Raw genomic sequence first — 22,480 nt, 5'->3', positions numbered from 1 at the left:
GCGAGTTCCTTGATAAGTTTTTCGTCGACTCTCTTTCCAAGTTTCAGTCCGATGGCGGGATTCGAAAGTTGCCGACTATTCGGCTGCAGCATCCAAAATTGGCGTCGATTAATTCGGAGAATCTTGGAAAGAATAAGAGAAGTGAGCGAATTGAGTTATAACTGGCTAAGTAATAATAACGCTCGGATGGAAAAATCAACAAGAGATTCGGAAAAAAAGGATCGTCACGTTAGCGGAGTCGAATGAAAAAATCTTGGAGAATAATTTTTGTAAGAAAAATATGTCTGTTTGTGCTGTTTTTCCTCCTTTTATTAAAATGTTATTAAATAAAATTCACGGGCTTAACAACACGTTATGTGTGGATGTGTTTAATATAAACGTCTTCACTTCTTCGCGGGCGCTGTCTTGGTTGCCGCTGGTTTCGCTGGGGCGGCCTTGGTTGGGGCGGCCTTTGCGGCCTTGGGGTCTACGGGCGCCTTCTTTTTCGCCACCTTCTTGACCTTGGGCTTCGACGCCTTGATTGCTGCCAGCTGCTTCGATCGCTTCTCCTTGATCTTCTTCTCGACCGCTGCGGGTGTCGACTTCTGGAGCTTGATCTGCGAGGAAAAAGATTTAATTTTAAGCACTTGTTCAAAAATTACTTCGTTTACTTAACTACAAAGTAAAGAATGATAAAATTTATTAAAGGGAATGTCCAAACGCTTGAACCGTTACGTACAATGCATCGTAACAGGTGGTGCAACTCGGTTTAATTTTGCACTTGTAGGATCAGCCACGTTAAGACACGTGATTGGGAACATTTCTCGACAGTGCTTTCTTTTTTATCTTTGTTTTACAATGAAAAGGTAGAAACGTAAACTTACGCCTCGCTTCTCTGCCAAGAGGGCGTCCCTCTCATTCTGGCGTTTCCTGGCGGTCAGGATAGCCGCGCGCTTGAGTACAGCGGCGTATGGGTTGAGTCTCAGCATAGCCTTGGTCTGTCTCAGTGGGTTCAGTTTCTTCACCCTGCGGATGACCCTCTTCCTGCAAATAGAAAAAATAACAATAACGTTAGTTTAGATGATCCATTATTTAAATACAAATCGAATACTTTTTGAAGTATTTTTTATCTTAATTATACATCAGTAAAAAGCTTCGTTTTAAAATCACTGTTCAATCATAAACACGGACCAAAGCAAATCATCATTTGCGTTGATTTTACATTTTATACAAAAAAAAATAAATAAATAAATCGAATTTGAAAAAGAAAACGGAAACGTACCTTGGTGCCCGGAGGACTTTACGGATTTCGTCAGACTTGAGAAGCCTGGACAGGTCGGTGTTGGCCATCTTGGGCATGGGCAGGTTGTATCCCTTCTTGAGCTCAGCCTCCTTGCGCCACGTGCCGTAAAGGGCATCGAGCTTCTCGAAGGCAGACTTAGTCCAGATGACGAAACGTCCAACGTGACCACCAGGAGCCAGCTTCAGGAGGTTGATTTTGTTGATGTTCATGAGGTCAACTCCGGGAATGTTGCGGAAAGCCTTGCGGATACCCTGATAATAAATAAGTTATCGATGTTTAGTATACCTCGTTTGGAAAGCCAGAAAAAAAATTTTTATTTTTATTTTCTTTCAGAAGTGGTAATTGAATAATCAGTGGCAAATCAGCAACACGGACCAAAAATGATCATCATTATATCAACCAGATATTTCAGCTTATCGACTTGGGAAAGTATTTACCTGGTCGTTTCCGTAGACAATCAATGGTCCACGACGCTGGATGCGGCGACGGTTACGCATCTTACCCTTACCGGCACGGAAACGCTGCGACTTGTATACCTAAAAAATAGCAAATAATAATTAGATTCGGCGATATTATAACAGTGAACAAGTATGATTTTCATAAAGAAACTGTGCAATGATCATGTCCCTATTTCACGCAAATTTCATAAAACAAGAACGCCTGATCATCATATTTCTCTAGCACCTGATGGATCATTCAAGCAAATGATTACAAGAATGAGGACATTTGCTACAGTGCACATTTTTTGTTAATGCTAAAAAATTGATATTTAATTTACCTTCTGGATGTCATTCCAGGCCTTGATGCGTCTTAGGAAGATGACGGCTTGCTTTGTCTTGTTGTACTCCTGAATTTTGTCGGAGACTACCAGAGGGAACTCTGGTACTTCCTGGATCATGTGTCCTGCAAGAATCGAATAATTAGTTATAATTCTTGTTTAATCATAAGCAAGTGATGTAATTTTAGTTTTTTAATCAGGAATGGTAATCATCAGTGACAAAACAGCAACACGGACCAATGAATTTCATCATTATCAATTTGTCTAATTTGGCTAAAATTAATTCATCATTTCGACAGATTTTTTACCTTTGGATTGAACGAGGGCGGGTACACCGGAAGCGGCAATAGCGGAGACGATTGCGTATCTCTTCTGGTTTACATTAACACGACGATGCCAGCGTCTCCATGGCTTGGTTGGGGCGAACATGCGACCTCCTCTACACATGTTACCGAAGGCTCCCTGACCAGAGCGGTGAGTACCACCACCACGGACACGGGGAATACGAGCAACGGCACGTCCGGTACCCCATGATTCGGCGGAAGTCTGGTGACCTGTAGAGTTGATAAAATTCGATTAGAGAATCTGTTGCATGAGCCAGAAAAGAATATTTTTAATTTGGAAAGAATTGTGCAATGATCATGTCCCTTTTCCATGCATATTTCACAAAACAAGAACGCCTGATCATCATTTTAATTTAGCACCTGATGGATCAATCAAGCAACAGTTTACATGATTGAGGACATTTGCTACAGTGCATATCTTTTGATAAAGGATTCTGAGTATGTTTAAGAGTTATTTATCAGTTAGTTATCCGGGCTTTGAAAACTCACCAGCTTCCTTCGAAACGGAATAGGGTTGACGGCTGTTCTTTGAGACCTGCTGGTGAACAAAGTTCACGACATCAGGTCGGATTGGTGCCTTGAAAACTGAAGGCAAAGAGATGGTTTCTCCGGATGCTTCACTCTTTTCAGTGAACACCGTGATCAACGGGCGCGCTGTAGACAACGACTGTAAAACAAAATAATAATCCATCAGTCACATTGAAAGTTTCCACTAAACAAGCATTTGTAGGGTAGTGCGATATTCAGTTTTAAAATTGGAGTTCTAATCAATGGTATATCAGCAACACGGACCAATTTTATCATCATTAAATAGTCACAAACAAAAAAAGACCTCACAAGTAACAATGGTTAACCCCTACATGTGGGTACCTACGTGCAATGTAAATATCAAATTAAGTCACTTTGTAAACACGATATTTGCAATAAATGTGGTAAAGCATTAGGAATAGAAACGTACAAAATAGGTCCCAACACGTTAATCATCCCTCCATTCACAAGGATCCCACAGGAAACTGTTGCTCCAAAACCAGGCAACAGCACACCACACCAGCGGTACCTAACCAACAAAGGCAACCCTCACAACAATTGCAAATCACATCAACAATTGATGCTCCAAAAACCCCGTGATGGAAAGTTCACGATTCGCACAGTTATCACATCGAAATCTACGAGTTTCCCGTAAATTTAGACCCTCGGTTACGATCGCACGTGGTCGGCTCGCGAGGCAGTCGCGCGAGCTGGACCCTAAATCCACGCAAAAGGTGTCCTGGTACAGATTTAAAGGGCGCTTTTTACGACAAACTCCGGGGGACACGATCACGGATGGAAAAACTGGATGACTTACCATTTCGCAGCCTTTTTCACGAGATTTTGCTCATGAAAAATCGACTAACCAGGCAGCTTGCACGCCTTGCCTGGCCGAAAGGAAGATGGACGCGAGCGGAAGCTGGCACGTAGACACTGCCGGCGCATGCGCACTTCGGTGCTACGTAGGTGGCGTTAGTCCCGATTCCGGTATAGATGGTTTAAATTTCGCGGTTTTTTTAACTATATGTGGGAAATGCATAATATATTATTCGAATAATATAATGACGAAATAATGACGGCAATTAAAACGTTACCACTATAGCTTACAATTAAAAGTTCGTGTCGTATAACTAGTTCATCGTTGCTTTTATAAAACTAATTTTATTGTTAATAAACAACAAAAAAAAACGTTTATACGAATCTTTAGAGCGGAATAATTTCTTGAAATTTCGTGACTATTACAAACAGTTAAGGAACCAAAAATACGCGTCTTTTATTAAACCAACAAGATGAAAATCTAAACATTGAGTCTCGAAAAACCCAGTTCTCTGAATAATCACCCTCTGCGCGTATTATAGCATTAATATATAAATACACGAAGAAGAAAAACCCGGTGCTCGGCTCAACAAAATACTTATCGGTAGCCATTTGTTTTTTAGTGGCGCCAAGGTCTTGATACGGCCATCCAGACAGCTACGATGATTAGTCAACGCTATATATAAGTATAGCAGCATACAGTAGCTGCGTACTTATATGTATTCCGTGTGTATTGGTAACTGCAGTAAGTATAAAAACGATAACAAATCAAGCTTAAGAAGTGAAAGTGTGGCAGTAGTGGTATTATACAGCGGATGATCCACGGTTTGTCCTAGAACATTACACTTGTAGTAGGTACCTATGCAGTACAGAAACACGGAAGTGAGCTTGAATGTGTCGTTGTCGTCGTCGAAGCTGTCACGGGACTACTGTTAAAAACAAAAACGTGAAATCTTCCCTTATTTCCTTGGCTCTTTAAAATTTGTGCAAAATGGCTCATTGGTTTCACCGAAACGTCCTCAAAGCGACGACGAACCACAAGTTCGAGCTGAAACACAGCGATCCCACGGATGCGACGAAAAAGCTTTGCAGGTTAGTGCCTTTGTGTATGTATACATGCAAATTCATATAAATACGTCCTTGTTCTTACATTCTAATTGACTTAACACTGACGCAGTGATTTGAAAACCTGCCGGAATCGACTTCTGGAGCTGATCAAGAATCCGAACAATACAAGCACTTCGGTTGAGCCTGCTTTTGTTGCTTATCTATCCCTGCTCTACGGATTCATGTGGGAAGTGGATGCTGAACAGGTTGGCAGACCGAATCCCAGCAAACTCAGTAATGCATTTGTTTTCAAGTGGACTCATACTCTTCTTGGGCCGGGAACTATGTAAGACTTCTTTGTGTGTGTATAAGTAGAGATTAGCTTGTTAAGTGGAAAGCATAAAGACATGTTAGTAAATATTTTGTTTTATAATGTATGCTCACAGAGATAATTGAATCATTATCATACTGAAAGCTGTAGTCCTTGAAGATAAAAAAAGCCATTATCTCATATCAATATGTATTGTTGAAGAAGTGTGCATCAATTCTTTTTGCATGTTGTATATTTTTAAACCATGCCATTTGTATTTTTTAGATCTTTTGCTGACTCTATTTATGAAGCAGCAAACATGAGCATGAATCTTGGACTATGGTTTATGAAGCATGCTGCAATGATAGCTGCTAAAGAAGAGTAAGTTGAGAGAAATATCAGATATTTTTATAAACTGGTCACCTTATATTAACAAAAGCTATTTTTTTCAGTATTACAATGAATGAAGCTAAAGAAGTACACAGCATGTTACGAAGAGCAGCTGGGGTATTCACTTTTGTACAAACAGAATTTTTACCCCAATTGTCTAATCCGCCTCCACTTGGTAGTGACTTAGATCCTAGAGTAATTAATGCATATGTCAATCAATGTACTGCTGAAGCTCAAGAAGGTAATATAAGAAAAATGAAGCTTCATTTATGTTTACTGAATGAGAGCTTCATTCAAATGCATATCATACTTTGCAGTGACTGTTGCCCGAGCTGTAGAACTGAAGCACAATGCCAGTTTAATCTCAGCTTTAGCTAATGAGACAAGCAAATTGTTTCTGGATGCAGCCAATACTCTGAGATCCTTCAAACCTGAAATTTCAGGACAGTGGATCAAGTATTTAGAGCTTAAATCAATGTTTTATCAATCTTATGTAAGTTATATTTTTTGGATAATCACTGTTATCTTATCATAAAACTTTAGTTAACATTTTGCCACTGTTATTTTTAGGCTTACAACTATTGTGGCGAAAATTTGCTAGCTATGGACAAATGTGGAGAAGCAATAAGAGCATTGAAAGAAAGTGAAGCATGCTTGGTTAAAGCAAAAAATTTTTGTCAAGAATATGGCAAAACACATGGACCAGCTCCACGCGTAAAACCAGATCAACATACTGTATTTAAACGTTTAGCTCCTCTTGTCAAACGAACACTAGACAAATGTGAACGTGAGAATGGATTGATGTAAGAATTTTTGAAAACCGATATTCTTATACAAGTATCGTTTCATTTCATTAAATCGTGATTCAAATCTGCTTTTAGATATCATGACTCTGTTCCTGACGAAGTACCTGCTCTAGATACTAAGGCTACATATGGTTTAGTAAGTCCCATTGACTTTCAGATGCCAGCCCATCATTCCTTATGGAATCTAGGCATCTATAAAGCATTGACTGGTGTTGTAGCACCACAAGTCAGCAAAGAGCAAGATTTGCCCCCAGTAAAAGAAGAGGCAATACCACAAAGCAATAAGGAACCTAAAAATGAAAGTGGCTGTATTTTGCAGTAAAAAAGTACTACATGCTATAAATAAGAAAGAGAAAATGGTTCTAAACCATGCTAAATGCGCAAAGCTTTTACAAATCATTGTTTTAATACTAATTATGCAAATATGGTTTGCAAAGCTGAGATTCTGATATTAGTATTATTGGACCTAGTCAGTATATATTATTTTTATTGTATCTACTTCTATTTTAACAGAATAAAATTCGAAAATTGTTAAAATAACTAGATAAAAGTATAAATAATTGAAAAATGTTGAGATCGTTTTAAACGTATATTCTTTTACTTGTATCTTGTATTTTAATTGCCTGTTGACTTTTGTAAAGGATTTTTCTTTCCTCTTGATTTTGATTGTAAAACACTCAAAATGATATTTATTTAATATTACAAAATAAAATAGAGAATATTTTACTGTACGACAATTATGTTAGTGATCATTTATACAAATACTTATAAATAGTAAGTATATTTGTAATAATTACTGTCATTTAAATAAACATGCTATAATTTTTATTCCACAAAGTGTTTGGAATATATTTTTATTGTTTTAATTCCCCTCTTGAACAATAATTTTTTTAATGCAAATGATTTTATATGTCATAATATTATAAATTTCGGTAAGATCACCAGTCGCGCAGAGAACCAGCATAAGTAAGTACTTATTATCTTTTCTATCTTTTTTTTTCATAGCCCAGGGACGTCGTCGTCCGCTTGAAGCCCCCCGTAACCTCATGCGTATTTCGCAGGTATGGGTGCTAGGTGATACGCGTCGTGTGTATTTGGATGTTTGTTGTTCTAAAATTCCGCGAAAATGGTGTACTACTTTATTAGCGATGGTGAGTTTGATATTTAATTAGTTCAAAAACTATTTTATCTTATATGACATGCATATATTTGCTTCAATTCATTAAAACAAACAATATGTGAAAGTAATTAGAGGTTAAGTTGATACTACTTTATTGAATAAAATGTATATAAGACATTACAATATTGCAAAATGATTTTACAGTTGTACAACCCCCAGTGACGTTATTTATGGGACTTGACAAATATGAGAGTAAGTGAAAAACTTTTGAATTTTTGCGGAATGATTACTTTTGTCTACAAATACACATAAAATTTCACTATTGAAATCTTATGCTAGTTTATAAATCAATTTTTTTCAACCAAAATTATTCATGTTATCTCTTTTTTATAGATGAAGATCTTATTAAATGGGGTTGGCCAGAAGATGTTTGGTTTCACGTTGACAAATTTTCCTCTGCACACGTTTACCTCAGACTTCAATACGTGAGTTTCAAAACCTTTTATAAACAAAGATTTTATGAATTCTACAGATGTTTTGTAATTAACAACAATCAATTTCACAGGGACAAACAATAGATGATATTCCGGGTTCTGTCTTAGAAGATGCAGCTCAATTAGTCAAAGCTAACAGTATTGAGGGAAACAAAATGAATGACGTTGACGTTGTTTACACTATGTGGTCAAACCTCAAAAAGACACAGGGTATGGATGTTGGACAAGTAGGCTTCCATAAGGAGAGGGAAGTTCGTAAAATTCATGTTGCCAAACGTTTAAATACTGTTATAAATCGCTTAAATAAAACCAAAAGGTCTGCGGAAGTAAATTTCCGTGCTGAGAGAGAACAGAGAGACAGAAGTGAAAGAGAGGACAAGAAGAAACTTTTGAGAGACCAGAAGGAAAAAGAAAAGGCTGAAGAAAAGAGGCGGCAAGAGGAGGCAGAGATGAGGTAAAAATATGTTTCATACTTTTATGCATAATGAACATTTAAAAACTAGCAAGCATTTTAAATCTTTCAATGAACACTTACTCTTTTTAGGAGCTACAATTCTCTCTTCAGTTCTAGTAGCATGACTTCAAACACAGAAAACACTGGTTATGACTCGGATGATTTTATGTGATGTCCTTTACTCATATTATACTAATATCAAAATAATGTTAAAAGTTGTGCCTGAGCAATATTTATGAGAATGAAGCATTTGAGTGAAAGTTTCTTGATTTCCTATTACTTATGACTAATCATTTGGAGTCAATTCTTCTGTAAAGATTTGTTGCGATAAAATGATTGTTATTATTTGCTACTTGTTCAATAAGTGTCATATAAATGATAGGACAGTGGTTTATAAAAAATAGTTAACAATTTTAATTCTTAAGAAAAAGTACAGATAGTCTATGATTAAGTTACAATAATTCGATATTTACTGCTCTTAAAGCATCAGCAATCCATTCTGGATAATTTTTTTCAGGATAAACTTTCAGCATGTAATCTTGAACATATTTAGGAAATCTTTTTTCTTCAATACTTTCACGAATTTCTCTCATAAGTCTCATTTGGAATGCAATATTATGAACAGTTAGTATATGACAAGCCACAGTCTCAATAGTCACAATTTGATGAATGTAAGACCTATTATAAGTTTTACAAGTGCTACAAGTGCATGTCTCATCGATGGGCCTCTTGTCCACAGCATATTGACCTTGTTTTAAATTCAACTGACCAGTATGTACTAACGCACATCCAAACCTCTACAAAATGTAAAATAAATGTTATAAAATTAAAGCAATGAACTGTCTTTTTAAAATTTTTCCTAAAATATAATACTTACAGCAGTTCTTGATGGGAAAACGCAATCATACATATCAACTCCTAATGCACTGCATACTACCAAATCCACAGCAAATCCAACTCCCATTAAATATCTAGGTTTATTTTTTGGAAGAATATCTGTTGTAAGATGTACCATTTTCCAGAAGTCATGCTTACTCTCTCCCCCGCTGTAATTTTTATTGTATAATTTAATTAGAAAGTGACATTTATAAAATTATTGGGTTATTGCATATATACCTAAGTCCACCAATTGCATAGCCATTAACTTTACGCTGTATTAACTGCTTAGCTGATTCAGTTCTTAAAACTGGATCCAGTCCTCCTTGCACTATAGGGAAAATACTTTGTTCAGATGGTCTTTCATGTGCAGTCAAACATCTGTCTAACCATCTAGTTGTTCTATGCATGGCCTCTTCTACTCTTGGGCCTTTTGTAGTACTGTGTACTACATCATCCAATTGCATAATAATATCAGCACCAATTGAATTTTGTATTTGAATCGACCTCTCAGGAGTCAGCATGCATTTGGATTCTAAAAATATTTAAGACAATTGTGAATTGTATAAAACTACCTGATTATGACAAACTAAGGATTTAACAAGTGTATAATACCATCAAAAGGACTGGTAAAGTTTACTCCTTCTTCTGTAATATGAGCAAGCTTCAGCAATGATACCATTTGAAATCCACCAGAATCTGTTAACAAAGCTCTTTTCCAGTTCATGAACTTGTGTAAACCTCCTGCTTGGTCAAGAACATCCGGGCCCTAAAAAAGTATTTATTGTTCACGCGTGATTCTTAAATAATCAATGCAATAAGAAAAAGTTAGCTAGCAAAAAATAAAAAAAAAAACGTATTTACCGGTCGGTTTCCAAGATGATAAGTATTTCCTAATATAATTTGACAATCCAGATCTTCCAATTGTTGTGGAAGCAAACCCTTCAAAGTACCCTGTAACACAAATATAGGTTAATTGATAAGCGAATAAAAAACTTAAATATCTCTTCAATAAAATAATTTAAAGAAAAAAAAACTATGATAACTCAAATCTCGATTACGACGCTTTGTTTACCTGAGTGCCAACGGGCATGAAAACCGGAGTATCCACGTGGTGATGGACAAGTTGCATATAACCGGTCCTTGCCTTGCTGACCGGACACTCAGCCCGTACCTCGAAGGTGAGCGGACAGCTATTCTTTTCATCCATCATTTTTGACACTTGAGCGGCTGATCCATTCACAAATCTGCGCCCGCAATCCAATCGAACCTTCGGAAATAATGAGGCAAGCGCGAGACCGCCGTTGATGCGTCTGCTATACTTCATCGGGTTCGCGCGGACTGCGGAGCCTTATAACTTAAGGCCTGGTCGATGCCGGATCCGAACCTTATGTCTCTCCTAAAGTCCCGTCTGCTAAAGTTACGTGACACCCCCTCGGGGCACTTAATGCGCGTGCGCAAATGCCGAGAACGAAACATTTGAACAAATACTTATTTTTTTATTGTGCCTATTTTATCGATACTTTTTATTGAATAAATCATAATAAAACGACATAATAAAAACAATAATAATATATTAATGAATTTATATTAGTTGCGATAGTATGTGATTAAAAAAATTGAGGATATGTTTCAAAACTTTAGGGGATGAGGAGCTAAATAAACTGGGAATTAAACTAAAGTTTTAGAAAAGTAATAAAACATATATTCTAATATCTTACAAAAATGAGATAAGGGGTTACTATCGGAATATGTACACTAGTACTACCACACCTATGCCTCCAGCTATCAGGCCATATACTATTTTATTACCTTTCTTCTGCGATTTCTTTGGCTGTAATTAAATAATATTTCTTCTGATAGTTGTACCGTTATATAAAGCAGTTGGATTAATTGTTTTTTATAATAAAGGTATTAAACTTACCAAAGCATTCTCAAGAAGATCATCTAATCTTCCAATCACACTCCGGCATCCTAACATGAGTCCTTCAGATGCTTTCATATTTTTTTCTTTATCCAGTATAAAATCATCCTTATTTTGTGACAAAAGTTTGTGAAGAATCTTTAAATATATTTCAAACAGCTGCAGTTGCTTCTGTTCGTTATGCAGAATTTTTATTATATCTGCTGTTCTGAAAATTGCATTATTGAATGTTTTAAAGTTAGAGTTCAAAGTAAAGAATTTTATTAAAATCAATATAATTAATAATTACTTTGGAGTATTATCAATGTTGCTCTTTCTAATCATATTAGCACACATCAATTTGAATGAATTATGATCAAATGTGTCGCCAACCTCTGCTGGGAAAAAAATTAAAAAAAAAGCTATTAATAACGTGGACTGAATCTTTTTATCATTCTTATTATTTTTAAAATATACAGGTATGGTCTGATTTGAAGAAAAAATTTAGTGACAGTTTAATTAGTATTATTGAAGATATTATTCTGCTAAATACGTTACCTAACACAGCCAAATCTTCATCAGTCAAATATTTAATATCATCCAAACCGATATCTTTTTTTCTAAATTGAGTTAGGTTAGAACAACCTAAGCCAGTTAACAAAGAAGAAACCTCCTTTGTAAAACCAAGCGGATTATCCATTTTCTCATGAGCCATTATTGCCTCTGTTATTATAAACTTTAATAGGATGGCACAATGATTATTACAATCTCCAAAACGTGAGATTTTCAATAAAATGTGATCTTTTCCAGTACTCTGGGTGTTTTTTTCTTTATCAAACACACTACCTAAGTATATCTACTGCGTTTCGCCGGTTTCACGTGCGCAAACATGCAGCGTAAGTAATTTGAACAAAATATTGTAAACAAAGACTAGCCACTTGGCGCCACCTATGAGGTTTAGTGGTAATTAATCTATATCTACATAGGTATTAGGTATATAGTTATCCCCCATTATCAATACCTATATCTGTTTCCTTTTACACCTTATAAACGATTTATAGTATCAAAAAAATTACAATAATTTTTCGCGTTACAACTTCGGCTATCGGAATATAATAGGCATACTACATCCTCATTTATTATATTTTTAAGGTCATCCTCTTTGATGGCGTTAACTATATTTTATTTGAAATAAAGAAAAAAAAGATTTATGGAGATTTTTTGTATTTTATACCTTTGATTACCTTTGATTTGCGTTGATTTGATTTTTTGTGCTGGTCATAGTTTTTTCCCCGTAAAATAACCCAATCTCATAACATATAATCTATGAGAAAATTTGTTTGCAAGGCAGATAGCAATAAAAAATCTGCAATACAATCTATATGAAAAAAATAGTCGCACAGCGCGCAGCATCGAGCCCCCCTGTAAAAAAGTTGCCTCAACCCCCGAGTAAACGGCCTCACTCCGCACACATATAGAGACTAGAGAGAGACAGCGCGAGTTTGATCCCGCATAGTGCGCTGCGCGCACCTATCCGGGAAAAGAGAGAAAAAGTATATATGTATTATATATATACTATATACATACTGGCATAGTGGCGTATAGCGCAGCGCATGTGCGCGCGCGCGCGCGCGGGGGGCGTCAGTCTAGACATCACAGGCACGTACAGTAGTGTCGACTGCCGCGGTGATCATACTGGCGGCGAAAGGCAGTATAGCAGCGGAGCATGGCATCCTCCGAGGATATCCTCGGCGGCGCCGTCCATCATCATGCCCAGGACGCCGCCGCTGCTTGGGTCCCGCTGTCCCTAACCCTCGTCGAGTACCCCAAAGGTGAGCCTATTTAATATTTCATCTCTTACCTCATTCGCTTACACGCATATACGAGTGAGAGAGACTAGACGCGCCGGCTTTATTTTGGTCGTGCAACACGAGCGCGCGCAGACCCGTCGCCGCCATTCGGGCCTCTCTGACGTGGCTACGCGACTGCTATGCTGCTGTATATGTGCTATATTCTAGGGCACTTTTTTTACCAGACGTCTGGGAGAGTTTTTTTTTTTTTTTGGATGGGAGGTTATTCGACTTTGTTTGGGTCGCGGAGGGGAAGGGTTTTTTTCGCAGGGCTGGAGAAGCGATTTCGCGCTTGGATTTGTGCCGAGTTGCGGAGGGTTTGATTTAATGATTTTTCGCGATGGGCCGATTGTACGTACATGTTTTCTTCTGCTTCGAACTGGGCTTTTTTTAAGGATTTTTTCTGCGACGAGAATAAACATGTGATTACGTAACTATAGCGCATTGTTTGGATTTTTGTTTCACTAGCGTTTATTTTTGTTGTAGGATTCATTTCATTTTTTAGGAGGGAACTAAAAAATTCAGAGTTAGAAAAAATAGAAAGTTTCAATGAATTTGTTTGTACATCTGAATAATTTCAATTGTTGAGAATGCATTCGTAAATATTAAGGTCACTTGACAAATAAAGGAAATATTCTAATTTAAATGATAAAGCTGTCAATCCTTGAAAATTGAAATAGATTAGATACTATTCTAAACGCACCTTTTGTAATGCAAAAGTAGATTTACCTATATTCTAGACTAATTCATAAGTACTTAAAATAAGACTAAATTATTTTTTCAATTTGCAGGAGATCTCATTGGAATGCTATTAGCTCTAATAAGTCTGATGCCTTTTGCTGTGCTAGCAGGATTTATTACACTGATCATTTTCAGGAGAGATTTACATACAGTAAGATTTTTTTATTTTTCAATCTATAATTATCACAAAAATCAGGATTAAAAAAATGCCTTTTTATTAGATTGCATTCCTTGGTGGTGTCACAGGCAATGAAATTGTAAATTTCTTACTCAAGCATACTATTCAAGAAGCAAGACCTATGCGAAGAGATGTATTGTACTCCGAGTATGGCATGCCATCTACGCATGCACAATTCATGTGGTTCTTTGCCGCATACATGACTCTATTTGTATTAATTAGGTACATATATCTCACTTTTATTTTTCACACTAATCATCTTTCTTTCCTTTTTCTAATAGTAAAATTTGTTTTAGATTACATCAAAGCAACAATAGCACAATATCTGAAAGATTTTGGCGAGTACTTATAATAGCAGTATGCATTGCTTCTGCTGGATTAGTAACTTACAGTAGGATTTATCTGCAGTACCATTCTCACTCTCAAGTACTATGTGGAGCAGTTATTGGTACTATTCTAGGCATTGTTTGGTTCATCGTTGTACATCTAGTTTTAACACCATTTTTCCCTGTGATTGTATCATGGTAAATACTTCTTTCATAATAATTTGCTTACAAATGCTCTCTATTGATTCTAATATTGAACATTCTTAATTTCAGGAAGTTATCTGAATATTTACTCCTACGGGATACCACCCTAATACCTAATATTTTATGGTTTGAATATACAAACGTTCGAACAGAAGCAAGAGCTCGATCGCGAAAGCTTGTTTCCATGAAATCCCAATGACGGCTATTAGTAGGACTATGGACTGAAAGCAAGTAAATTCTGTAAGAATTAATTTTGCTAAAAGCCATTTAAAAACAGTCACTGTAGTATATGGAGAGAGCAACGACGGTAAATCACAAAGTTAACCAATTTGTTGATAGGTATGAATGGGAAAGCGTAAATTAGTGTGATTCTCTTATAGGCTCTGTCAACAAAATTATATCAGCAAAAGGAAATATCGTAATATCCATACAAAATTAAAGGTTAACAGGGTCGTGAAAATGTAAAAAAAAAATGATCAAAGCACAGAATTTGGTTAATTAACCAAACTATAAATAGCGATTTTTTTCAATTTTTAAAGCAATGTCCAGTACTGAGATGTTTCACTCATTAACGGGTGTTACACATAGTTATAGATGGAAAATGTAATCGACACAAGTTTCCAATGGCCTAAATAGTTACTTATAATAAGATGAATGAACATGAATATTTGTACGAGTAACTTTTATATAAACGATACTAGAATGACTTTTTACACAAATGATATGTCGATATTAAAGATATAGTCGGACTTTAATTCTTACGTGAGTGTATAGTAATAAAATTAAATGCGGTTTTTATATAAAAAAAAAATCATATGAAGCGTTTATATAAATTTCCAATAATGCATGATTGATGTTATAGACCAGTGTCCTTTGGAGTAAGGTAAACCTTTTTATATAACTATTTCTCTTAAAACAATTGTGAGCGTATTTGTACGTTGTAAATATAGTTTTCTTATTTCAATTTTTTTCAATTCTCAAGCAATCGATTTATTACTTGTATAAAATTTGAATTTGATAAAGAATCAAAGTAAATATTGTAAAGTTCTATTATTATTTTGTAAAAAAAAAATACTGATAATCATAAAAAGAAATGAAAATCATTTATACGCGCTAAAATAGAAAAGCAATAAAAGTATTGAATAAGATAATCCAAGGATTTAGAAAATCTTACTTCCCCATTTATGAAGTGAGTATGGTATTAAAATATTCATAGATATCGTTTATTATTCATACGAATAACTTTTTCACTACATAACATTTAATGAATAAATTCAAGCTAAAAATATGTACATCTGAAGTATTACAGTAAAATTCTTAAAACTAAAAAATATATATATATATATATATATTCTGTTACAAACGAAATATATATATAGAAATTAATCACAACAGTATCAAGATCATTTTTAAAACTACTAACTATTGAATTACAGTCTTCATTTCAATGCATAACTTTTCTAAATAATAGGAACATTTTGTAACCATTTTTTCATTAACGTCTAAGTAATACTCTCGATTCACAATCACGAAAAAGTGTTCTGACCCTCTTGGAGTTTTGCTTGATAAATGAACAATTGTTTCTATTCATTTCTAATAACTACGTGATTATGTCTATGAAAGAACAACAAATATTCAAGGGGATCAGAATACTTTTTACAAAATCTTACATTCAATTCGCTTATTAAAAAAATTGATCACATTCGATCAAATTTCAACACAAAGCATTTCAGTTTAAAAATGCTGACAATACTTTTTCTCAATAAAACCACCATATAAACGTTATGCCATCAGTAAAGTGCATAGAATAAACCAAAAATACGATTTCTTGTCAAAGAAAAATAATACATTTATCATTTTTTTTTACATATAGTATATAATTTGTCAAAGAATTCGAAAAAATAAAGAAATATGCAGACTACAAAGCTTCAACTATATACGAATTAGTTCAACTAATAAAATTTTACACCAACGGTTTTTCTAATTCCGTAAAAAGACAAACAATAATTCATTTCATTGAACAAATAAACAAAACGAAAACATGAAATTTCTAAATCTATGATATCGTTGAAAAAAATCAAATGTATTATTTCAATTTGACGCAGTAGCCTAAACATAAACACGATTACACGTTCTCAATCCAGAGCGTGTATCGCTATATCAAACGCAGTATATAAAAATTCTCGGTTCCTCAACTGAAACTTAAATAATCCAAACTGCTCTCATCTCATATCGTTCCATAACATCATATGAAACATGGATAATATACGAACAATCAACATTCGAACAATAATTAATAGAAACTCTATAGAGAATGGATAAATTCTGAAAACCTTATAATCTTCGCTCAAGGTTCCTCGATCCTCTTGACTAGCATGTCGATTTTCACCAGGTCTTCCTCGCACTCTTTCCTGCGGTGCGGACAGCCAGGAGGCGGTGGCGAGACGACCTGGTCATCTCGTGGGTATAGGTTGTCGATGTTGACGTTGACGTCGCGGCTCGCGCGGTCGTACTTGCCGAACGGCACCAGTCCACGCAATCGACGACCTGCGTGAGCTCGAATGATCACCGAGACACCGTAACGAGCAGGTCGACTGATCACCGGCTGAGCTGTCGCGTGGCCCAGACGCGTGAAGCACAGTCGCAGACGGTTTTGGTGGAGGACCACTCGGATCACGAAGAGCTGGTCGTAGCAGGAGAGACAGACCTTTTGAAAGAACGAGATGCGCGGTTAATATTTTTCGTTTGTATTTGTTCAATCGAAAGAAAAATTGCGACCCATATACCGTGTAAACGCGGCCGTCGTTGGCCTTGGCCTTGCTCCGAAAACTGTGGATCTCGACGGAGATGCCGTGGTCCCGGAGGGGCAGCAAATTGTGCACGGCTTGCAGGTGCGATTGGACACTCGCAACGGTTCCGTGCCATGCGCAAATGCCCCGGCCCACCGGACAGCATATCGGCGCGAAGTTGCAGATCGACTCGTGGATGAATCTGCTCTCGCCGTCCAGCAGTATTTTGCATCCGGACCTGGAAATGGATTATTTATTTACGATGATCGACTGCTATAACTTTTCTAACAACTTGTCGAGACTAACTTTGAATGTTTGCACGGCAAAATCAAGCGATCGACGAGCCTCTCGAGAGCCCGATTTCTCTCGGGCGGCAGAGTGGACCTGCAGAAGGCGCAGCTGCTGAGCCTCACGGCACAGCTTACGCAGACGACGTTGGCGCAAACGGGACAGGCCTTGATCTGGTTGCTCTGCAGCGACTCGAAGCAGACGCCGCATTCGGTCAGGTTCGACAGGGCCCGACAGTTGCGACACTTGCAATCGGCCCTCGTTTCGTGGGCACGTTTACCGCTTTTCGAGGAAGCTCGTCCTGTTGGGAATTATAGCGATTTGTTACCGATTTTTCCGATCAGAAAAGCCTTAATAAAAATCGAACTTATTACGAACCTTCGCTGACGTTATCTTCGTCGCCGGCATTGAGCGCAGATCGATTCGTCTCCTGATCGATAAGCGAGTTCGAAATCTGGACGCTCATGCCCTTAATCGATGCCGATGCGAGTCGACGCAGCTCGACGTCCGATTCGTAGGCAAGATTGATCGCGGATATGGGCACACGTTCTTTAATCTCGTGGCGCTGTCGGTTCATCGCGAATTTCTTGCCCTGCGATGAACAACAAGAAATATGTTATACGCGATGAAAAAACCGCAGACCCTCGACACACATAAATGTTGACGATATGCTGCTTACCCACTGTTTGAAAATAAACATGATCAGCGCAACGACGTAAATCGCGACGATCTTTAGACTGAAGCACGCGCGAGCGGTTTGCCACCTGCTCAGGTGTTCTAGTAGCATATAAAAATCACCTAACACTTGTGTACTCGATCGTTCGAGTATAAACTGTAGTTTTCGTAAATTTTCCGAAATTCACCATTCGGAGTTTAATATATAATATGCGAACCGCGCGAGCGTCCCGGCTAAACTGGCAGTTCCGCGAGATTATCCCAGCGATTTTAGCCTCGCGTGTGAGATCCTCCGGAGTTTACTGACTCACGCATTTTTGTTATTTGTGTACTTATTAGCATGTCGGCCCGACGTTGTACACAGACAGGCGTAATGATTCACGCGCTGTGTCCGAGGTGCGATAGTGTACGTTGTGTGCTCGGGACACGAGTAGTGTTCGAACTGATAAAGCTGCGTGTCCTGGAATTTGCGGGACTCTGCCGATTCCGCGAAAATTTTCGCTGCTTTTCATTCGTGATTTATGGAGGAGTAACATTTTTAATGATCATCGAGGGAATCAATTCTATTTTCAGTTTATTGATAATTGATAATTGTTGAAATGTAAAGTTTCGTTTGGTCAATTATCGATTGAAACGAATGAACTTACGTTAGTACGAGCGAAACTACAAAATAATATTTATCCGAAACATTTCGGAAAAGCTGCTCAGCGTCGGCATTTCAGCCGATTAAACAAACGAAGAGAGGCGATAAGAGCCTATTTGCCGATTATCATATCTTGACATCAGTATATAACGTAAGGATTGTGACGTGAAATATCTTCACACTTATATCAGTCTGAACGTGTCCGATAGGACATTCGGACGTTCGGAGATAAGATTTCCTTTACGAGTCGGTAACCCCGCTGAGGACTCGAAAGTGGACTCGCTTCAAAATCGATATTTTCAAAGTCCCTTCAACCTTTCGTATTATCTGAGTAACATCTCATCCTAATCATTCACTAAACTATCGATTTCCGCAAAAAAATCAAACACCAGTCGGAATCGAGTGCAGCGCTTTGCGGACAAAATGTGCAAAATATTGAAAAATGAGTTACATAATATTGAGCCGGATAACTATGGCCGGACAAGGGTCCCCTAACGCCGCTGAGTGAAAATCAGCGCGCTCTACTGGCGTATACTAAAATTAAAAGCCGAAAAAATTCTTTCAGATTTTGCTTGACAGATTGTAGTTTTTAGAGTGATTATACAAATCGGAATTGAGTTTTAATCGATTCATTATTTCATACTACACGTGGGGAAACTTCGTTTTAGCTTGAATTTTTACATAACTAGTCCTAATAAATCGTTTTCTCTGAGTAACTCACAAACAGCTGATTTTATGCCGAGCAGACGACAATTGAGGTCGCATTTTCTTTCTATTTTTTAACAAACTTGTTAATTGATGAACACTATAAGGAGAGTTTCCCCACGTGAACAACGGCTTAAACTTTTTGCTTCATCTCAATCATATTATAAACCCGTATTTTGTCAAGCAAATTTGACCAAAATCACTTCCGGTCTGATAGTTCGGAGAGTGGCGCGTCGATCGAGGTGTGGAGCACTCTTAAGAGGGCGCGACCGTCGCCGCGTCGTGTCAAATATATGTACGCTACTGCCACACATCGCATTCAGCCAACTTCACTCGGTAACGCAGACGCACACGGCATAGGCCGCATAGATCTATCCTATCTATCTATCCGCAGTATTACACACGTCGAGAAGCCGAACGATACTTGCCCGAGGCGTTAATTATTTTCCTTAAAAGTCCGTCGTGTGAAAAAGCCGTTTCACTACCGACTACATCTACGTTCGAGCTAACGATTGTAGTCCGGAACTACACATACAGCTGCTGCAGCTTTCGTCCATGGCGAGAGTTTGCCGTGCGTGCGGTGCTGCTTCTTTCCGAGTGTGAACCCAGTTGAGGAATTCTATTTTTGGGACTCGGCGACGAGGATCCCGATCTATTCGTATAATTGTGGAAGGAAGAGTCGTCCGAATTAAAATGGATGCCCCAGCACTGTCAAGTGAGTTTTCTGAACTGTGTAATTTTGATTTGAGATTTCGATTCACGAAGTTTATGTTTGGAGATTACTTACCCATGTTTGTTTGGTAGTTACCAAATGTAAGCCTACTATTTTTCGGCTCAACGTATACCTGATGTGTATTCGTGTTGTGGGATTATGTATGAATCGATGGTTATATTTATGTTTTTAACGATAATGCGTTTCATTGCAGGTTACTGGGTGAAATTCTTTAAAAGTGCTGGTTTCCCAACCGAGCATGCAACGAGGCATGCACTTATATTCTCCAACAACCGGATAAAACCAGACATGTTGCCGGACCTGGATAAACCCAGCTTGAAGGAGATGGGCATTACATTGATGGGTGATATGATTGCTATTCTACGATACGCCAAGAAGGTTGTGGAAGAGACAACCTGTAAAAAGTTCCTTGTGGGCTCAGAAGATTCACCCACACCAGCTAGTAAAGTTGTAGCCAAGCCTACAGTTAAGAAAGTAGTTTCCAAGGCAATAGTGAAGACACCGGCATCATCTAAAGCAAAGTCAGATGCCCCTGCGAAGGTTATTAAAACAGCTGCAAGTTCAGTTATCAAGCCTGCGAGCAGTGTTACTGTGAAAAAGAAAGTAACTCCAACAAGTACAATCATACACTCTAAATTGTACTCTGACTATATTGAAAATAATCAAAAGCCAAAAGTTAGTCCATTGAAGAGGAAATATGAGAGTGATGAGGATGATAGTGATGGCAAGTGGAAACGCAATGAAGAATTACAAAAGCGTCTCAGAGCTTTGAGTGATGATGATGACGACGAAGACGATGTGGAAGAGTTAAAGTTCAAAGTTCTTGCAACAAAAAAAACAGCTGTAAAGGGTCAGAATATTCTTAAGAAAGCCTTAGAACAAAAGAAAACAGTTTTCCATAGACTGGGAGATAGTATGGTATCAAGTACAACAAGCAGTACTGAGTCGTCTAATCCCACATTCAAAGTCACCGGCATTGGCAAAGAAAGAAATGCAACTTCTAGTGTATTTAATAGGCTTGGAATCAAGGATAATGAAACTCCGTAAGCATGAAGGATTTATATTTGATTGATAGTTCAAAAAGTTAATTTATATTTTATAGTCATATCAATATTTCATTTCTGTTTTTAGATATAGTAGGCATTTAAGGAATGGAGGCAGTGTTACAGCAACCCAAGGTATACTCAAATCACGTACACCACTGCTAGGAACAAAAGTAATCACTACAAAGAATTCGGGAACAAAAATAATCACCACGAAATCTGCTGTGAAAAAGCCTGTAGGCACTATGAGAGCTGACGAAGAAGCTAACAAAAAAGCTGTCTCAGAGAGTGTAAGACAACTTGTAAGAACAACAAAAAGTTTGAAATTTAATGAGAGTCCTGCAAGAAGTGCAGTAAGAAGTAACAGCTTGCAGACAAGAAAATTGTCTCTTAATAGCAAATTAGGTAAGAATCAATTTAGATTTATAACTTTATCAGCAACATTAAGTATGAAATACAATTAATTCAAATCTTTATATTACAGCATCAGAGAGAATGGCAGTACCTGCCAAATCTCGCTTGGGTATATCAAAGCAAGTGTCATTTAACAAGATAGCACCACTGAACCATAACAAGAAACAAGGAGTTTTTAGTAGATTAGGCGTTTGATGTGATTCTTGAAGATTTAAAAGCTCTATTATAATTTTATAACATTGTACATACCTAATATGATCTTCATCAATGCTCACATCTTCATTTTACGTCATGCGCATTAGAATATTGTTTTTTTAATGCTATATAAAAAAAAAACATATTACGAATCTTGCTCTTTTAAAAAAACTAATCTATATGAATCGTAAATTTGAAAAACTATAAATGTGCTAGGACTATTAACATCGCAAAAAACTATGAAAATTTAGTGATTACATGATATTGAAAATGTTTCAAAAGAATGACTTCAATGATCTTTGAATAAAAAAAGGACAAACTAGACAATTGAATAAATTGTTGTATTAGCTGTATGAACGAATAACAGTTTGTGCATCCTTACAATCATATATATATATATATATATATATATATATATATATATATATATATATATATATATATATATATATATATATATATATATATATATATATATATATATATATATATATATATATATATATATATATATAAAATATATGTAAAGGATTCACTCATTTTTCTTA

The 22,480-nt window shown here is 36.9% G+C and overlaps 8 protein-coding genes and 2 non-coding genes across 13 annotated transcripts; 4 read left to right on the top strand and 6 right to left on the bottom strand.

The window, feature by feature from the left end:
• Positions 1 to 283: 283 nt before the first annotated feature.
• Positions 284 to 5,089, bottom strand: LOC100114585 (60S ribosomal protein L4). The gene is made up of 9 exons (XM_001607973.6): positions 4,899 to 5,089; positions 3,750 to 3,952; positions 2,894 to 3,071; positions 2,369 to 2,614; positions 2,061 to 2,185; positions 1,720 to 1,818; positions 1,262 to 1,533; positions 864 to 1,023; positions 284 to 596 (listed from the first exon to the last, which is right to left on the bottom strand). The coding sequence occupies exons 2-9, from the start codon at positions 3,750 to 3,752 to the stop codon at positions 384 to 386; spliced, it is 1,296 nt and encodes a 431-aa protein (XP_001608023.1). The 5' UTR covers positions 3,753 to 3,952; positions 4,899 to 5,089; the 3' UTR covers positions 284 to 383.
• On the bottom strand, positions 1,118 to 1,191 carry LOC116415876. The gene has a single exon (XR_004226429.1). It is a non-coding gene; the product is annotated as a small nucleolar RNA SNORD18 (small nucleolar RNA).
• LOC116415873 lies at positions 2,252 to 2,316 on the bottom strand. Its single transcript, XR_004226426.1, has one exon. It is a non-coding gene; the product is annotated as a small nucleolar RNA U18 (small nucleolar RNA).
• On the top strand, positions 4,418 to 7,138 carry LOC100123583 (BRO1 domain-containing protein BROX). Its single transcript, XM_001607189.5, has 7 exons — positions 4,418 to 4,840; positions 4,926 to 5,141; positions 5,391 to 5,486; positions 5,558 to 5,736; positions 5,813 to 5,988; positions 6,066 to 6,298; positions 6,377 to 7,138. Exons 1-7 carry the CDS (start codon positions 4,740 to 4,742, stop codon positions 6,621 to 6,623), a joined length of 1,248 nt encoding a protein of 415 aa, XP_001607239.1. The 5' UTR covers positions 4,418 to 4,739; the 3' UTR covers positions 6,624 to 7,138.
• A 163-nt stretch (positions 7,139 to 7,301) lies between these two features.
• On the top strand, positions 7,302 to 9,204 carry LOC100114551 (coiled-coil domain-containing protein 25). The gene is made up of 5 exons (XM_031921418.1): positions 7,302 to 7,452; positions 7,626 to 7,673; positions 7,815 to 7,906; positions 7,987 to 8,369; positions 8,460 to 9,204. The coding sequence occupies exons 1-5, from the start codon at positions 7,428 to 7,430 to the stop codon at positions 8,539 to 8,541; spliced, it is 630 nt and encodes a 209-aa protein (XP_031777278.1). The 5' UTR covers positions 7,302 to 7,427; the 3' UTR covers positions 8,542 to 9,204.
• Positions 8,760 to 10,689, bottom strand: LOC100123579 (queuine tRNA-ribosyltransferase catalytic subunit). Its single transcript, XM_001607185.5, has 6 exons — positions 10,321 to 10,689; positions 10,110 to 10,199; positions 9,861 to 10,014; positions 9,486 to 9,780; positions 9,247 to 9,415; positions 8,760 to 9,166 (listed from the first exon to the last, which is right to left on the bottom strand). The coding sequence occupies exons 1-6, from the start codon at positions 10,570 to 10,572 to the stop codon at positions 8,822 to 8,824; spliced, it is 1,305 nt and encodes a 434-aa protein (XP_001607235.2). The 5' UTR covers positions 10,573 to 10,689; the 3' UTR covers positions 8,760 to 8,821.
• Positions 10,690 to 10,927: 238 nt separating this feature from the next.
• LOC100680348 lies at positions 10,928 to 13,434 on the bottom strand. 4 transcript variants are annotated; one of them, XM_016981283.3, is made up of 4 exons: positions 12,736 to 13,434; positions 11,459 to 11,543; positions 11,170 to 11,377; positions 10,928 to 11,079 (listed from the first exon to the last, which is right to left on the bottom strand). In XM_016981283.3, the coding sequence occupies exons 1-4, from the start codon at positions 12,800 to 12,802 to the stop codon at positions 10,987 to 10,989; spliced, it is 453 nt and encodes a 150-aa protein (XP_016836772.1). In that variant the 5' UTR covers positions 12,803 to 13,434; the 3' UTR covers positions 10,928 to 10,986. The 4 variants fall into 4 exon arrangements, with proteins under 4 accessions (XP_016836772.1, XP_008215492.1, XP_008215488.1 ...); XM_008217270.3 differs by having other exon boundaries at positions 11,459 to 11,546; positions 12,736 to 12,845; XM_008217266.4 differs by lacking the exon at positions 12,736 to 13,434 and adding an exon at positions 11,707 to 12,035 and having other exon boundaries at positions 11,459 to 11,546.
• Positions 12,750 to 15,411, top strand: LOC100123564 (dolichyldiphosphatase 1). Its single transcript, XM_001607168.6, has 5 exons — positions 12,750 to 12,980; positions 13,790 to 13,890; positions 13,961 to 14,139; positions 14,214 to 14,441; positions 14,517 to 15,411. The coding sequence occupies exons 1-5, from the start codon at positions 12,875 to 12,877 to the stop codon at positions 14,644 to 14,646; spliced, it is 744 nt and encodes a 247-aa protein (XP_001607218.1). The 5' UTR covers positions 12,750 to 12,874; the 3' UTR covers positions 14,647 to 15,411.
• Positions 15,412 to 15,632: 221 nt separating this feature from the next.
• On the bottom strand, positions 15,633 to 18,590 carry LOC100680278. The gene is made up of 5 exons (XM_003423913.5): positions 18,204 to 18,590; positions 17,903 to 18,116; positions 17,543 to 17,825; positions 17,234 to 17,474; positions 15,633 to 17,154 (listed from the first exon to the last, which is right to left on the bottom strand). The coding sequence occupies exons 1-5, from the start codon at positions 18,309 to 18,311 to the stop codon at positions 16,795 to 16,797; spliced, it is 1,206 nt and encodes a 401-aa protein (XP_003423961.1). The 5' UTR covers positions 18,312 to 18,590; the 3' UTR covers positions 15,633 to 16,794.
• Positions 18,591 to 19,834: 1,244 nt separating this feature from the next.
• LOC100123551 (uncharacterized protein C19orf47) lies at positions 19,835 to 22,285 on the top strand. Its single transcript, XM_016981186.3, has 4 exons — positions 19,835 to 20,262; positions 20,474 to 21,323; positions 21,412 to 21,728; positions 21,808 to 22,285. Exons 1-4 carry the CDS (start codon positions 20,241 to 20,243, stop codon positions 21,930 to 21,932), a joined length of 1,314 nt encoding a protein of 437 aa, XP_016836675.2. The 5' UTR covers positions 19,835 to 20,240; the 3' UTR covers positions 21,933 to 22,285.
• The last annotated feature ends 195 nt before the right edge of the window (positions 22,286 to 22,480 follow it).

This window comes from Nasonia vitripennis, chromosome 1, assembly GCF_009193385.2.
Source record: "Nasonia vitripennis strain AsymCx chromosome 1, Nvit_psr_1.1, whole genome shotgun sequence".
In the NCBI taxonomy this organism is placed as follows: domain Eukaryota; kingdom Metazoa; phylum Arthropoda; class Insecta; order Hymenoptera; family Pteromalidae; genus Nasonia; species Nasonia vitripennis.
The sequence above is the reverse complement of the archived record's forward strand: the minus strand, read 5'-3'. Positions and strand labels throughout refer to the sequence as shown.